The following is an 18,450-nucleotide window of genomic DNA, read 5'->3' as shown; positions in this document are numbered from 1 at the left end:
GGGGCAGGAGCTTTCTATAGACATGACTGTAGGAAACTAAGGGTTTAATACTGGTTAAAACTGACTTTGTTCTGATGGATATTGAACACTACATCTTAATCCAAGAAAAATATCTAGTGATCCTAAAGTAGATGGATCATGTATTTTGTACTACTGAAGGCTTATCTGTTCTTGAGTGGAGTGGAGTCCATGAAATATTTAAAATACTGAAGTTTGCAGATGATACAACAGTGATTGGTCTCATTTGAGACAATGATGAATCCACATACAGATGGGAGGTTGTACAACTTGCCTCATGGTGTAACTGGAACAATTTGGAACATAACACACTAAAAACCGTAGAAATGGTGGTAGACTTTAGGAGAAACCCTCCCATACTACCACCTCTTACAATACTAGACAACACAATATCAACAGTAGAGACTTTCAAATTTCTAGGTTCTATCATATCACAAGACCTAAAATGGACACCTAACATCAAAAACGTCATCAAAAAAGCACAACAAAGAATGTTCTTTCTGTGCCAACTCAGAAAGCTCAAACTGCCCAAGGAGCTGCTGGTACAGTCTTACAGAGGAATTATTGAGTCTATCATCTGCACCTCTATAACTGTCTGGTTTGGTTCTGCAACCCAACAGGACAGACACAGACTTCAGAGGATAATTAGGACTGCAGAAAAAAAAACAATTACTACCCACCTGCCTTCAATTGAGGACCTGTATACTGCACAAGTCAAAAAGAAGGCTGTGAAAATATTTACAGACCTCTCACATCCCGGACATAAACTGTTTCAACTCCTTCCCTCAAAACAATGCTATAGAGCACTGCACACCAGAACAACTAGACACAAGAACAGTTTTTCTCTGAACACCATCACTCTACTAAACAAATAATTCCCTTAACACTGTCCAACTATTTACAAAGTCTGCACTACTATTACTATTAATCTTCTCATCCTTCCTTATCACTCATCCCCTCCCACTTGTGACTGTATGACTGTAACTTTGTCGCTTGTATCCTTACGATTTATATTGACTGTTTCCTAGTATGATTTGATTGCCTATTGTACCCTATGGCTATCATTAAGTGTTGTACCTTATGATTCTTGACACTCGACGAATGTATCTTTTCTTTTATGTACACTGAGAGCATTTGCACCAAGACAAATTCCTTGTGTGTCCAAACACACTTGGCCAATAAAGAATTCTATTCTATTTTATTCTATTTGAGGGGGAGACCAGAGGAAGATTCATGAAGAAAAGTACCCTGGGGCCTAACATACCAATTCAGACAGTAAGCCTGTTATGGGTATGTCACAAGACAGACCAAAGAAAGATCAAAGATTTATTTATAGGGGAGTCATCACTAGATCAGGTCAGATGCTGAGAGACAACTGAAAGTTTGCCTATAAGTTCTCTAAGTTCTTTTCTTAAATCTAGATGTTATTCTTAAATCTGTTCTACAGAGGAATTATTGAGCCTGTCATCTGCACCTCTATAACTGTCTGGTTTGGCTCTGAAACCAAACAAGACAGACACAGACTTCAACATATAATTAGAACTGCAGAAAAAACAATTGCTACCAGCCTGCCTTCCATTGAGGACCTTTATACTGCACGAATCAAAAAGAGGGCTGTGAAAATATCTATAGACCCCTCACATCCTGGACATAAATTGTTTCAACTTCTACCCTCAAAACAACGCTATAGGGCTCTGCACACCAGAACACTAGACACAAGGAGTTTTCCCCCCGAATGCCATCACTCTGCTAAACAACTAATTCCCACAACACTGTCAAATTATTTATTAAGACTGTATTACTATTCTTCTTCTCATCCTTTCTAGTACCTCTCTCTTCCCACTTATGACTATAACCATGTTGCTTGTATCTTTACAATTTATATTGTTTTATTTGTCTCCTAGTATGATTTGATTGCTTATTAGTAACCTATGATTATCAGTAAGTTTTGTATTTTATGATTCTTGATTAATGTATTTTATTTTTCTTTTATGTACACTGAGCATGTGCACCAAAGACAAATTCCTTGTGTGTCCCATCACACTTGGCCAATAAAGAATTCCATTCCATTCCATTCTATTCTAAATATGAATAGATTTAATACTACAAAAGAGTATCAGACAGGAGATGGATTTGCTTGCAAAAGAATGCAAAACAGTCAAGCCAGAAAAGTGAAATGATTTGACTGTTCTAGTAAAGTGTAGCTGAACTTGCTTCTTGGGGTCTTTTCTGTGAATAAAAATGGGGAAAATTGCTCTGGGAACCAGTGGTGGGATTCAATTTTTTTTTACTACTGGTTCTGTGGGTGTGGCTTGGTGGGCGTAGCAGGGGAAGGATACTGTAAAATTTCCAGTCAGAGGTGGTATTTGCCGGTTCTCCAAACTACTCAAAATTTCCACTACTAGTTCTCCAGAACTGGTCAGAACCAGCTGAATACCACCTCTGCTGGGAACCTGAAGTTTTTGATCAGAAGCCTCAAAGATTTGTACACACCTGTAATATGCATCATTACATAAATTCATTCAGCTGGTATATTTTTGTTTCATTGGCTGACATCTATATTTTGACTCAAATTGATGGATGGGTTATTTCTACCTATAACTATGTAAAACACATTTCTATAATGATTACATTAACTTCTTGCCATACTACATTTTGAGTCAAGACTAAGGACTTGTTTAATTTCATCTATGGTCCTGTTAATCAGCACCAGCATTCCTTTTTTATGAGTAACTATTTCTATCTCCACACCCTTGTTTTAGATCCCTCTATTTGTGGAGGAAAATGTTTAGAGTCCCTATGTGGGGAGTGGCACAGAATATTTATACTCAGATTGACCCTTTTAAAATGGTACAATATTATTCTCTAACCTTTAGCATGTTATTTTAGTAAGTTTCAATAAAATAGCTAACAATTTTGATTAATAATTGGCCTGTGACCACAAATACAGATGATAACATATGTCTGCTTATAATTCCCTTAGATCCAAGTTCAGTCTTTGAATTTAAACATTGTTATTAAATATTAATTGTTAATTCCATAACACTTATCAGAATATGAAAGTTTCTTACCAAAGTCTCTGCTTTTTATAATAACTCTAGGGAGCCGATCAATGTTCTTCTAATCATCTAGTGGGTTTAATAGTTTTATGAAATGTTTCAGTGTGAAGTTTTGCCTGAGAAATTGTACTGAGACTGCTCTGAACTATGAACTATGGTGGCAAAGAGTTTTATCTTATCTTCTACGCTGTTTAAACTTGGTTCCAGTTGCCCGCTGGACACAATTTAAAGGGGTGGAATTGACTTTTTTAAAAAATAATGTTATGTGTCAGCTAGATTTGATGGCAAAATAAATTAATAAATGGCATAAAGCTTAATAATCTTTGGGACTGACTGTGAATCTTCCTGGTTAGTTTACATCAGCCTGAAAGACTTTTGAAGATGGCCCCATTTCTAACTTGGGTACACAGAAAAGAATTTTTCATCAGACATGAAATGAATACTTCCTAAAGAGATACATGTGGCAAAAGTGCTGCTTTTGTGAAGTTTTAATAACTGTTTTTTTAATAATGTTTATTGAAAGTTTCAAAAAAAATATTTTAAAATAGAGAAACGTTCTCACATTTTTGCAACGTTTTCATAGCAGTGTACATTTCTATTAGTGTCTATTCATGTTTTACTTTAATTTTGCATTTGGCATGCATTTCATTGTAATATTTTATGGTTTGTGTTTTTCAATTTTTGTAATCACTTTAAATAAATAGAATTTCCCCCCAAAATCAGCACTGTTTCTTCAGTCTACAGATTTTGCAACTCCAGAAAATGAAAAAAAATAATTGCTCTTCTTCCTATTTTTATTTTTTACAACACATTCTACGTAGTGATTTTGATTTTGATCAAACCATCGTGAAGTATTTTTCCCCACTGTTGATGTAACTTGGGACACTTTGGTTGACTCATCACAAGACCCTTACCTGACGTCACCTACACCTGATCAATCACAAGACCCATTACTCCATCTGGTGATCCTCCCCATTACAAGATCTTCCGATTACATGAAGCCTTTATAAGCAGAAAAACACCAACACTGAAGATGTTACCTAGCTTGGTAAAAAAAAATGTTTGGAAACCAATCCAAGCTTGGAGAATGAACCTCCAGCCTCACTTTGGTTGTATAGAGTGAATGAAAGAGGATTAAATTACAAAACTGTATGAAAGAATAGGGATCAGGAAAGTTATGATAGACTGACAATATCCTTAAAAAGAGAAACACAGACACACACATACAGCAGTGTGTAGCAATGTGGTAGATGGATCTGATAGGAAAAAAAGGATGATTTGCATGCATAGAGAGATAGGAATATGGTATATGGTGTTAGTAAAATTACATTTTGTTGGACATAAAAATGTAACTTTATTGGCCATTTGTAGTGCACAGAAACAAAGTTGATCAAATTTATACAAGGTACATACAATTCTATAAGATGTATGAACATTGTTCATCATCCTTTGGAAATAATGGACTTTGTTCATTATTTGGGAGGGAAAGTGTGAATTCAAATTCAGAATACTGAATTTGCAATTTACCAAATTGGGGCATGGTACATGAAATGAAGATTCTACTGCACTGTCTTTTCTTTTCTTTATATCATTCCTTTATTTTATTTTCCTTACTTTCTTGCTCTTCTTCCCTACTGTTTACCATGAAAAGATGTGGAAAATAAGTTATCATCAAGACTATATTCATAGTATATTTGAAACAGAATTAACATGACAAAAATATAAAACAAAAGTGTTCAGTTCTCAGAATATAGGGCTGAACAAAAGCAACATCTATGGTATCAACTGAAATAATCCTAAAAATATTAAGAAATGTAAATCTGACTTTTGGAAGTGGATCCTCCAAATAGTTATTACTTATTTACAAGCAAATTAGAGTCTAGTATTCCAAAACAAATTATCAATTTTTATTTCAAAATATGTATTTAAATTATACATTAATTATAAATCCTATAAATTAATATTCTGTTTTAAATTTTGAACTAGCACCTTTTTCACTCATGCTCATTTTTTTTGGCTCAAAATATAATTCTTTAAATCTCAACTGCTTAAGACGTGAACTCAAGCCAATATTTCTACATATACAGGGTAAACAGATGCATTGTGATATGTCCACCATGAACATCCATTGACATCTATAATATCTATATCGTTACACAGTGTTCTAGAAAAGACCATCAAAATGGAGTTTGGAAACCAATAATTTGGATTATTCTATTGTTACAGTCCAAGAAAAAGAAAGTGAAACTTACAGAAAAATTCAGAGGAATATTTGTAAAATGCAGGATTATTTGGATTAAGTTTATAAATAGTGGATTCATTACTGAAGTGTTGGTTACTATGGTCCTTAAGAAGATCTTAATTATTCTGAGAAAATCTCTCTGGACCAACAAGATTATAATAATGTCCATGGGTAAATGTCATCTTTTGGGGACGATGATTGCAAACATAGCTATAACCTAACTATCATATAGAGATTCTGTTAACATACTGCTTGTCTAAAGATCTGTCTCTGTCTAAGCTTTTTAAATTATTATTATTTAAGGACAGAATTGGCTTGGATCATCCCAAGGACTATTCTAAATATCTATTGGGTAAGGTCACTTGGATCTGCGTAGAGATAGATTTTGGCTGGCGGCCTAGAGAATGAAGCTGCTGGGTGAGATCATCTATCAGTAGGGGGAGAGACATCACAAGCATGCTGTTAATACCCAGGTATACATCTCTGGACTGGATTGTACAAATGACTCAGTAAAAGTGCTTACCAGTGCTAGAAGTGATGAGGACATAGATAGGGATGAACATTTCAACCCAAGCAAGAGCAAATGTCTCCAGGTTTCAGAGCGCCATGGTTCTGGAGCTGTTCTATCAATAACTCCAGATAGAGTAGCATTCTCCAGAGTTGGTGTACAATCTGGGAGTCCTCATGGATCCCGAGGAGCAGATGATGTAATCGTTGAAAGGGTCCATGTGCAAATCCATCTTGTGTAACAGTTGTGCCCATTCCTGTATTCAGAGGCTTTGCTTAGGGTCATTCATACAGTACTTTAGTCACTTCTCATTTAGATTGCTGTAATGGTCTCTACATGGGTCTGCCCTTGGAAAGCCTTTGGAAACTTCAACTGATTAAGAATGTGGGGGCTTTAAGGATGGGTCATTAGCACAGCTCAATGTATATGAATTTTGGGCTGTGAGTTATTTGTAAGTTCCCTCAGCTTTTGTATTGATTATATTTGTTTTTAATTATACATTTCTATACTTTTGTGGGGACGTGGTGGCTCAGTGGCTAAGATACTGAATTGGCGATCAGAAATGTCAGCAGTTCGGTGGTTTGAATCCCTAGTGCTGACTAACAGAGTGAGCTCCTGTTACTTGTCCCAGCTTCTGCCAACCTAGCAGTTTGAAAGCATGTAAAAATGCAAGTAGAAAAATAGGTACCACCTTTGGTGGGAAAATAACAGCGTTCTGTGTGCCTTCGGCATTTAGTCATGCCGGCCACATGACCACAGATCTTCAGACAGTGCTGGCTCTTCGGCTTTAAAACGGAGATGACCACCGCCCCCTAGAATCAGGAATGACTAGCACATATGTGCGAGGGGAACCTTTACCTTGACCTATACTTTTGTATTGTTTTTGTATTGTTAACCATCCAGCACTATTTGCTTAAGTTGGGCAGTGATATAAATTTTCTAAATAACTTAAGAGAGATAGAGAAAATGACACTTTGATTCCCCCCCCCCCCCCGATTTTGCTTTTGATAGTAATGTTTGGACATAATTATGGAACATTCACTCATGTCAGCCAATTTCTAGAAAGTAACATTGGAATTCTACTTTAGAATGCCTGAAGAAATTATTTTTTATGTTTCATATTTATATGAAGTTATTAGCTTCATAGAAAGTTTAGGCTAAAATATTACCATAGCTTAATGATATGCAATTAAAGCACGTACATTAAGAGAGCCTGTGCATGATCAGCAATGAATTCATCTATGAACTAGGTGCTGAAGATCAATTCCTGGCTGTTTATTTCTTTTTCTTTCTTTCTTTTTTAAAGCACTACAGATGAGGGATTCTCAAACCCTGGATAGGGATAGCTTGGCTCTGCTGATTCATGGTGATAACCTAACTGCTGTAATGCAGTCCATGTGATGTAACCCTTGAGATTGCTCCAGAAACTAGAACTAGTTCCTTACATGTACTAAAATATCTTCACTGGTTGCCAGTTCATTACTGAACCAGACTCGAATGAATGGCAATTTAAATACATCAACCACCAAGATATCTACAATCTCTGGAGGGGTGCATGCTTTGTATACTATAGATTATTGATTGCCACTTGTCTACAACATACGAATAGGCCATATCTGTGATGGCTCTGTTCAATGAAAAACAATCAAGGCTGTGAGGAAGACACTAGCTAAGTCAAATCAGCTTAAGCTACAGATCAAAAAGTTGGGCTACTGTAACTTATATCAACGATTTTGTGTGTCTAAATTTTAATGTTTGTTGGCTTAGTATTGGACTGTATATTGGACTGTATAACATTTTAAATGAATTTTATAGTGCTACATACCATTTTGGGATGTTTAGAATGAAATATAACAAAGAATATTTTTCAAAATATTAGTAACAGTAACAACAGTAATAGATTAAATGGCTAGAAACATGCAATAATATTTATCCCTATGAAGCCAGACAAATAACTAAATCAGATTTTTATCACTTACTGAATCTAATATGGCAGACAAAACTTTAGGCAGGCTTTTATCTCATCTGTCTATACTCTAGCAAAATAGCCCAGAACAAAGCAGAAGAAACTAATGGTATATGTAATCAGTTAGATACAATATTCAGAGGAAGAAATAAATGAATATGTATTTCCTGGACATGCCTTATCTGTTATATTAGTGACTCAATATTTTTTTTCCAGGCACATATATTGCTCACAATTTGCACACTAGAATTTCTATTATAACATGGAACTATAACAAGTAATATGAAATTCACGGTAACTATTTGAGAACAAAGCTGCCATATTGCCAAGCCCATGACTGGACTACTTGTAATACACAACTGTGGAGTTGGAGTCTATATCTTGTGGAATAGATCTGGATGCTTGAAAAAGTATCTTGAAAAAGTGAAGTAATTGAAAAAGAGCACAGATGACAAAATGATACCAGCAAGAGCTCCCCAACAATGATAGATAATAGTAGAGAAATGATGACTTCCAGAAGAGTCAGAAACAACAAAATAGGCTTGATTCTCAATGTTCAGGGATAACTGCTTCATATAGTACTTCATTAATTTGATTAATTTTCAATTCAAATTAATGATCTTTTTCCCAGTATTTACAAAAGGACTAAATGCATACTTCTGATTTGCACACTATGTTCAGCTTGTCTTACATGTTTAGGCTTTCATGAATGTTTCTATTGTTATACACTCTGTAAATCCTGTTTCCAAAACTAGAAAACCTTTTTATTCCTGACTTAAGCAGCTCTTATCTCCCCCCCACCTTTCTATAAAGAGAAAGGCAGCCCATCTGTCTAACAAATCTGTCATTTCCTTCTTTCCATGCTTCTCATTCCCGTAATGTCATTTTTAGTCAACCAGTTGTATGGATTCAGTTTTTAGAATTTTAATAGCTCAAGTGGTCTCCACCAATGTTACATCTCATATCTTTAGGGTTGGTATAATAGGGTTGGTCTCTTATGGTCAGAACTATAATTGAGTTAGAAGATGTATAGTCACTGCTCTTGGATCAGATTCCTATCTATGACAAAACCATCCTCAAAAAAACAAGAGTATACATAGAAGTAATTCCTAAAGCATTAAACAAAAATTACTCCTAAGCATATAACTTTTTAGTTTTAGCCTTCTAATTTAATTTGTTTTTCATATGAATACCTACTGCTCTATTTCCAGAATAACAGGTAGCAGATGATTCTGAAGTTAACCTGGTGTAAACCAGTGAATAATTCAGTGTCCTTTTTCAAAATTGGACTACAGTTACTTTAGCAGTACCTTTGTCCCTACTTATTCTTTTTCTTCATTGCAAAACTGTCACATAGCAAAACATGAAAAAATTATACAATAATGTGATCGTGTTTATCTCTCAATTAACAACAAAATAATTATATTCTAGACTTCAGATATGATTATGAACACTGTTCTTTGGAAGAACTGTCTTTAGTGTGAGACAAAAAATGCTACACATGAAGTAGGCCAAGAATTTTTTAATATTTAGTAAGAAATCTGTTTCTAGAGGTTTATACCACATTTGACCATATAAGAAATAGTTAAATTGAAAAAACAAACCAGACATATCCTTTTATTCTAATCCAAAATAAACACATTAGGAAACACTGAATTTTATAGTGAGTATGTAATACTAGTTCCTACATAAACTATACATGAGACTGGTTTGTATAGATTAATGGTCCTGCATATCATGCACACTTAGACAAGGCCAGATAAAGTACTGCAGTCATCAGAACAGTCTTCTTCAAATAATGCTGGTTGGAATTAAGAGTTGAAATCCATTGCATTTGGAGGATAGCAGTTTAAGAATGGAAAGACAATTACAACCAAAATAGTTAACTAAGAGGAGAAAAACAAGAGACTGATTCTCTTATTAATTATTCTACCTATTTAGCATGTAACGAAAAGCAATAATAAAAAAGTGTATTAAGAACAAGCATTAGGAAGGGGAAAAACAAATTAATGCAAAATTTAAGGAGAAAGTTGTTGGAAAATGGGAAAATTGTTCATAGAATTAGACAAAACTTATATTAGTGAAAACCATATGATAAATGCTTCTTAAACACCATTTAATCCATGCCAAAAAAACAGAACAAGCAAAGATTGTTAGAATAGTTTAGAAGCAATCTCTTATTTTCCTTAATTACTATTATTCTAAAATATTGTGAATGAAGGGCACTGATATGATAATAATGTAAATATTTACAGAACTTTACATCAAACCCTCCTTTTGCCTTTTCTCTCTTGACACTTCTCATTACCGTATTTGCCGGCGTATAAGACGACTGGGCGTATAAGACGACCCCCAACATTTCCACTCAAAATATAGAGTTTGTTATATACTCGCCGTAAGACTACCCCTCTTCCACACACCTTCCACTTTTGCACTTTTTTTTTTTTTTGACGCACTTTTCTGCTTTGGACAATTTTGAAATGAGCTAATCCAATTTTGAACCAAGAATATGCCAATAGCTATGGAGTTTAGAAATGAGTTTTAAAAATATTTTTCATTGCTTACCATTAAGCGTAAAATATGTTGTAAATAAAATGAGAACACAGGAAACGTTCTCTTCTCAATACAGCTGATCTCTCTCTCTCTCTCTCTCTCTCTCTCTCTCTCTCTCTCTCTCTCACACACACACACACACACACACACACACACACACACACACAAAACCCGGACACTGAAAAGGCTGCCAAGGAACAGTATATTCAATGCCTTCTCTTTAATCAAGAAACAAGGAATTCCTTAGAATCTTTTTTTTTCCCCAAGTGGCCCTCTTTAAAAAATATATGGAGGTAACACTTTCATTCAAAAAGTCTTCCAGTATCTGGAGTCGCTCAGACATATTGAAGTGAGGCAGGAGAGTAAGTGAAATTTGAAATGATCCAGCTACAGTTTTCTTCCCCTCCGCCCGAAGGCCATTATCTCCACATCAAAACGAACGAGGGGAGGCAAAGAAGCCAAACACGCTAAAAAGGATCTCTTTATTTTCCTACACAAGGTCACACCTACTTTTCCGCATTCAAAGGACAACCTCTCCTCACCACCACCACACACGCACACACACCCCAATACCCGCAAACAATGTTCTGGGCATTAATCACCATTGCTACATTAACCTGGTAAATTTATACCCTGCCTCCCCACTGTTGCTTTGACGGCAGGATTTCACACAGCGGGCGCTCGCTCGCTCTCTTCTCCGCTCCCACCGTTCGCACATGTTGGAAGCACCGTAAAACCTGATAACCCACCCGGGGCTCCCCATCCTTAACCTACAGCCGCCCGCATGCAAAACCTGCGTGCAAAAGAAAAAAAAGAAAAGAAAAGTACGCCGCACGTGAGGATCTTGAATCCTCTCCTCCCCACACCACTAAGGAAGGAAGAGGGGGAAAGGTTGCGCAGCGTGTGGCAGTGACACCCGCCACACACACACACACACACACACACACACACCGCTCCCCCCAGCCTCCCTCCCGGCTGCAACTCAAGCTCGAAGTGGGAGTCGAGTCCTCCCGGCGTATAAGATGACCCCCCACTTGGAGGCATGTTTTTCAGGGCAAAAAAGTCATCTTATACGCCGGCAAATACGGTATATGAATGAGAAGAAATGTCTAAATCAGTTGTGACATGTCATGATTACCGAAACAACTATTTTTGTTTTTGTTTTAGGTTAATTCTAGCAGTCTTTATTTAACTTTGGCTTGGCAAAACAGATGTATTTAACTGAATGATTAGAGGTCATATGATACGGATGTCAACAGAATTGTTAACTAATATTCAAGAAATAAACATTGAAACAAGTACTTGGGCAGATCACAATCCAATGACAATTAAATGGAAAGGACAAAGAAGAAGATCGAGATGGATGTTAAATAATACTATATTAAAGGAAAAAGACTTCATACAGTGGATGGAGAAAGAACTGGCTTTCTTCTTTAGAGAAAACAAAAAAGAAGATATATCAATCCAGAATGTATGGGATACAATGAAGGCATATGCCAGAGGCTTGATAATAGACTATACAAGGAAAAGAAATACCATGAAAAGACTGGATGAGTATAAAGGACTTGAAAAAGAGCTACAGAAAATGCCACAGAAAAAGGACATTAAGTTAAAAATGGATATAATTAAACATAAAATGGGTCTAATAGAAAAAGAAGAATTAGCACAGAAAATCAGAGGTGCTAAACAGAACTACTTTGAAGATGCAAATAAACCAGGTAGATGGTTAGCATATAAATTGAGAAAGGAGAAAGAATAAAGGAAAATATTGCAATTAATAGATGACCAAGGCCAAGTTTGCTATGGTAGTAAAGAGAAGAAGGAAATCATATGAGACTATTATGGGAAACTATACATACAAGAGAATATTGATGAGGAAAGAGTTAAACAGTATTTACAGAATACTAATCTACCCCAGATACCTAAAGAGATTGAAACAATGTTAGAAAGCAATATAACGATGATGGAGCTAACTGAAGCACTCAAGAAGCAAAATAATGGACAGGCACCAGGCCCAGATGGACTTCTGGCAGAATTTTACAAAACACTGCAAGAATCATTGAATCTTCCATTGCTAGAAGTTATGAATGAAGTTATGTTAAAGAAGAAGATACCTAAATCATGGTCAGAAGCTTATATTACACTTGTCCCAAAAGAGGAGGCCGATCCATTACAAATCAAGAATTATAGACCTATTTCCTTACTAAACGCAGATTATAAAATTTTTGCTTCAGTATTGGCAGAAAGACTTAAAAAATACTTAAACAATTTTATCCATCCTGATCAAAATGGATTTCTGCCAAAGAGACAAATTAAAGATAATATGAGAGTAATCTTGGACACTTTGGAATACCACGAGACACACCCTGAAAAACAAATGGCTTTGATATTTCTAGATGCACAGAAGACATTTGATAATGTGAATTGGCGATTCATGTTATTACAGCTGGAACAGATGGGCTTTGCTAAAAAATTTATTCAAGCAATAGAAGCTATATATCATAAGCAAACGGCAAAGGTAATGATAGAGGGAGAATTGACAGACTCTATTGATATAAGAAAAGGAACAAGACAAGGGTGCCCACTATCACCTCTGTTGTTTGTGTTAACCTTGGAAGTGCTAAACAGAAATATTAGAGAAGAAAAGGATATAAAAGGGATGAAAATTAAAAAGGAAGAATTTAAGTTGCAAACATTCGCAGATGATCTGGTTTTCATTTTAGAAGACCCATTAGAAACAGCATCAAAATTGATAGAAAAGATAGAGGCATATGGAAAGGTGGCTGGTTTGAAAATAAACAAAGATAAGACAAAGATCTTGACAAAGAATATGCTATCAAGACAAAAGGAAGAACTGGCAGATCTATTGAAAATTCAGGTCATGAATAAGATCAAGTACTTGGGGATACATTTGACAGCAAGATGCAGTACACTAAAAGAGAATAATTATATCAAACTTAAGCAGCAGATAGTGCTAGATTTGGTGAAATGGGAAAAATTACAACTGTCATTAATAGGGAGAATATCAACAATCAAGATGAATATATTACCCAGAATTTTATATTTGTTCCAAACAATTCCAATTAGGCTTGGAAAAGATTACTTTGAAGATTTAAATAAAATTGTGTTGAATTATATATGGCAAGGTAAGAAAGCGAGAATAAAGTTAAAACTTTTACAAGATGCCAGAATAAGAGGAGGATTTGGTTTACCTAATTGGGAGTTGTATTACCAAGCTACAAATTTGATGTGGGTTAAGGAATGGATAACATTAAGAAATACTAGATTGTTGAAATTAGAAGGACATGATCTGTTGTGGGGGTGGCATGCTTTTCTATGGTATAAAGGAACTAAAACACAGGGGCATTTTAGAAGACATTATATACAGGAGTCTCTGTGGTTAAACTGGGAGAAGCTAAAAGACAATGTTATTTGAAAATTCCAGTCTGGCTATCAACTATTGAAGCATTTTCTTATCCTATAATATATAAAAAGGAACAAAAAGTTAGATATGGTGAAATATTGAATGAAAAGGGTGAACTTAAATCTATACAAAAATTAGAGGAACAAGGTATAAAGATGAATTGTTTTTCATATGCGCAAATACATTCAAGGTATGATAAAGACTCTAAAACAGAAGGTTTCTATGATAAACTGACTGGTTTAGATAAGATTTTGACAGGTACTGATGAAAAGGTGATTAAAAAATTGTATGGATATTTATTAGAAATTAAACTAGAAGAAGAACAAGTTAAAGAAACAATGATTGCTTGGGAGAAGAATTTTGGATATGGGATTGATCTAGAGAAATGGCAAAAATTGTGGTCTCAAAATTATAAAATGACAATGTCAATAGCATATAAAGAAAATTTGTATAAGATGTTTTACAGGTGGCATTTCCCCTCGACAAGAATAGCAAGAATGTTCAAGAACAAATCTGAAAAATGTTGGAAATGTCATCAGACACCTGGCTCATATTACCATATGTGGTAGACTTGTGCGGATGCTAAAAAATATTGGACTAAAATCCACACGTGGTTGGAAAAAATGATAAAAAAGCATATAGATTTGAAACCAGAGATATTTTTATTGGGAATTTTACCTGAAATATATAGTAAAGAATTGAAATACCTGATTGTAAATGTATTAACAGCGGCTAGGATTGTATTTGCTAAAAACTGGAAAAATGAAAAAATACCATCACAGGAGGAAATCATTAAGAAAACATTGGAATGTGCTGAAATGAGTAGATTGACATTTGAAATCAGAGAACAAGATGATAAACAATTTTATAAAATTTGGGATCTATTCTATCAATGGTTAGACAATAAAACATGGTAATGAAATATGTAGATTCTTAGAAAATAAATATACAAAGATGTATTCTTTTTTTATTATATCTTCAAAATGATTGTAGGATAGATTTGAGATGATAATATGAACTGTCATAAAACAAATTAAGTAAAGTATGATTATTTCGTAAAACATGAATGAATAAAAGTATAGTCAAATGATTGATTAACAATGATATTAATGTATTTAATACTTGATTGAAAATATGAGAATATATACAATATAATTGTAACTGAAGACTACGAAATGGAAGCACAAAACAATTTGTAAACCAACCGGCACACTGTATGTATATACATGGAAGATGGCTTGATGTTTTTATGTTTTGTCTATGTTCGTCTTAAAAACCAATAAAAATTTAAATAATAATAATAATAAAAGTTTAAAAAAACCAGATGTACTTAACCATTGTGACATATAATTTTTTGTTTACTGCTTACTGTTATGTCTAAATCAGGCAACTATGGCTTATTTAATTAACTACTTTTAAAACAAATCCAAGTTTAGAGAAAGATGTGAACCCACACAGGTGAAAAAGGATGAGCCAAGATAACTGCATACAAGAGTTGGAGACAAAAGTACACCATGAACTAAAAAAAAGCAAAGAAACTAAAATGACAACCTAATGAGAAGCTTGTCTGTTGAAACTTATATTGCTATTTAAGGGTTGCCTGATATGCCCAAAAGAAGGGTAAGGAGGAATTACCTTTTCCCCATCATTATACTGATGTGGTTACCTGCTTGGTAGGCTCGTTTTATTGAGATCTTTAGTGATACAGTGGATGGTGAGTGGCTGCATAAGATGGTCTTGGCTAGTTTGGTGGATGGCCAACATTGTACCAGTTAGCTGGGCCAGCAGAGGAACCAGAGTATGCTAATGATACTTAGGTATGTATCCCCTACCCCTGGCCATGCAGGCGATGCTGTTGCAGTGCTATCCAAGTACCTGGAAGCTTGTTGGGGATAAATCAACTGCAGCTCAAACCTAGCAACAGAGAGTGGCTTTGTGTTTTTGGCTCTCTTTGGTCTGATGACGTGTTATCTTTGCTGTTGAATGCGGCTGTACTCTCCTGCACTGAATTGGTGAGCAATTTGGGTATCCCTGTATTCATGGTGCCTGCTTGATGAGCAGTGGCAGCCATAGCTAGGTGGGCCTTTGCGGAGATCCATTTTGTGAGCCAATTGCACCCTTTTCTGGAGCAGTCAGTACCCACACCTTAATTATTTCCTGGTTTGATGATTTCTATGTGCTTTACATAAAGCAAAATGGTAGTGCATCCTAAGGGGAGGATTAAAGCATAAGGTTTTTGTTTCATTATTTTACTACAGGTAGTCCTCAACTTACAACAGTTCATTTAGTGACTGGAGTTACAACAGCACTGAAAAAAGTGATTATGAGCATTTTTCACACTTACAACCATTGCAGCATCCACCCCATGGTCCCGTGATCAAAATTCAGATGCTTGGCATCTGGCTCATATTTATGATGGCCGCAGTGTCCCGGGGGTCATGTGATCCCCTTTTGTGACCTTCTGACAAGCAAAGACAATGGGGAAACCAGATTCACTTAACAACCATGTTACTAACTTAACTGCATTGATTCACTTAACAACTGTGGCAAGAAAGGTCATACAATGGGACAAAATTCACTTAACAAATGTCTCACTTAGCAGCAGAAATGTTGGGCTCAATTGTGGTCATAAGTTGAGGACTACCTTATTTTTATTATTGTTTTATAGTTATTGGTTTTATTATTGCTGTGAACTACCCAGAATTACTGGTTCTGTAAATCATATAAATAAATAAAGAGCACTTTGTTAGAAAATGTCTGTTTTCTTTTATGTGGGCAACAGAGATTGGATGATACATTCCTTCTTTTTTTAGCTCCTTGGTCTCAATCTAAATCTGGAGTTTATTTTAACAAAGCACTTGAGTAAATGTAAGTTTATCTATACCAGCAGTCCCCAACCTTTGTGGCTTGGAGGTCTGGCTCAGGGCAGAAGGAGAACTAGGCTGCATGAATGGCAGGCTGGTGCACACATGCATGCACACAGCTATGTGGTGCTATACAGAGGTGGTATTCAGCAGGTTCTGACCAGTTCTGGAGAACTGGAAATTTTGAGTGGTTTGGAGAACTGGCAAATACCACCTCTGACTGGCCCCGCCCCCATCTATTCTCTGCCTCCTGAGTCCCAGATGATCGGCTGGGTCTTTTTTTGTTGCCCTGCACAGGAGAACGGAGCTGGAAAGCAGGTTAGTGGTGTGAGGAGAGAATGGGGATCTTACAGTATCTTTCCCCTGCCATGCTCACCAAGCCATGCCCACCAAGCCATGGCACACTCACCAAGTCACACCCACAGAACAGTTAGTAAAAAATTTGTATCCCATCACTGGTGCTACAGAACTGGAACTTAAAGATTCTAATATCTCTTCCTATATGTCCTCCCTTTCTTCTTGAAATAAATTGTGTATTGCATTTTTTAACACTGTGGCACCAGAAGCGTTTAGAATGTGTTTATTTATTTACCTCAGGAAGAACTCATAATTGTTCTAAGTAAAGGTCTTTTATCCTTTGGCCTAGAAGAATATAAGGTATTGTCTCTTAAATTCTCTTCCTCACATTTTGCCTATTATAAATCCTATTAAATTATCTTGCAGACCAGATTATTCTCCAAAATAACTATTCTGTACAAACACTATCTGAGAACATCTTAATATGTTAATTGCATGTACATATGGATTCCCATTGGAATAGTATATTATTGATAATTTTCAAAAATATGCTCCATATTATAGCTTTGAATATTAAAAAAAACAAAACAGAGGCACCTGAAGCTGCTGTTCTAGATCTGGAAAATCCAAATGAAAGGCATTCTCTGGAGGTGAATCATCTGAAATAAAAACATAAAGATTATGAATTCATGATATAAAGATTAGAGTTTGCTTATCTTTGTATCTTTATATGCACAGAATTAACATTTTGATTGACATTTTATCACATTTTATAGACTGTCTCCATATCTCTAGAATATATGTGTAGTTTTAATAAAGATATGTACATGTGTCTATCCAATATAATTTTTTTTACAATCTATCCAATCATACCATTTATCCCAAATCAAATAGTATTCAGAGTTATCTTTTTCTTTTAATTTTAATGTAAGCCTTTCCATTTCGGCACATTCATAAATTTTCTGAATAATAAAGTATAGAGGCAGTTAATCGGGCATTTTCCAATAGTGTGCCAGTGAAATTTGTGCCACTGTTAAGATGTGGATAATCAAGTACCTTACTTTAAAAGAACAGTCCCCTTTAATTATACCCAGGAGGAACAATTCAGGTTTCCACTCCAATCCGCCTTGGATAATTTCCTTTATCCATAATTTAATCCTAATCCAAAAAATTTTGACTTCTGGGCATGTCTAACAGAGACGGAAGAAGGTACCATGATTTTGTCTATCCAATATAATTTATCACTGAAAGTATAATCCTTAAAAATTTTCACAGCCAGTTATATCCTGAATCTTCTATTGAATTCCTCGATGACATGTGAGGGAAGAATGGTTAGGTACTTCTCCCTTCTCTCTTGTAGTTGATATTGCTTATTAATTAAGCTTTCTGTTCCAATTTGGGGAGAAGAGTGATGTGAACCAAGCTCCCCTATAATGTTGCACCTTAGTGGAAAGAGGTTGCCTTTGCTGCTTCTTTGTATATAGAAAAGAGAGTTGCTGAGCTACTAGAAACAATCATT

At 35.4% G+C, this 18,450-nt stretch overlaps 1 protein-coding gene across 2 annotated transcripts in view; it reads right to left on the bottom strand.

Moving 5' to 3' along the window:
* Window positions 1–18,450, bottom strand: part of MAP3K7CL (MAP3K7 C-terminal like) — a 42,649-nt gene that overhangs the window by 8,473 nt on the left and 15,726 nt on the right. For both annotated transcript variants that reach the window (XM_026664149.2, XM_087966679.1), the window contains one exon: window positions 17,529–17,590. In XM_026664149.2, the coding sequence (XP_026519934.1) occupies window positions 17,529–17,590 (62 nt within the window). The remainder of the gene's footprint in view (window positions 1–17,528; window positions 17,591–18,450) is intronic.

The sequence above is a fragment of the Notechis scutatus genome, chromosome 5 (genome assembly GCF_049901735.1).
Source record: "Notechis scutatus isolate UNSWTSFEM ecotype Mainland chromosome 5, rNotScu1.2, whole genome shotgun sequence".
Lineage (NCBI taxonomy): Eukaryota > Metazoa > Chordata > Lepidosauria > Squamata > Elapidae > Notechis > Notechis scutatus.
Note: the sequence above shows the minus strand (reverse complement) of the source record. Positions and strands in the feature narration are given on the sequence as shown.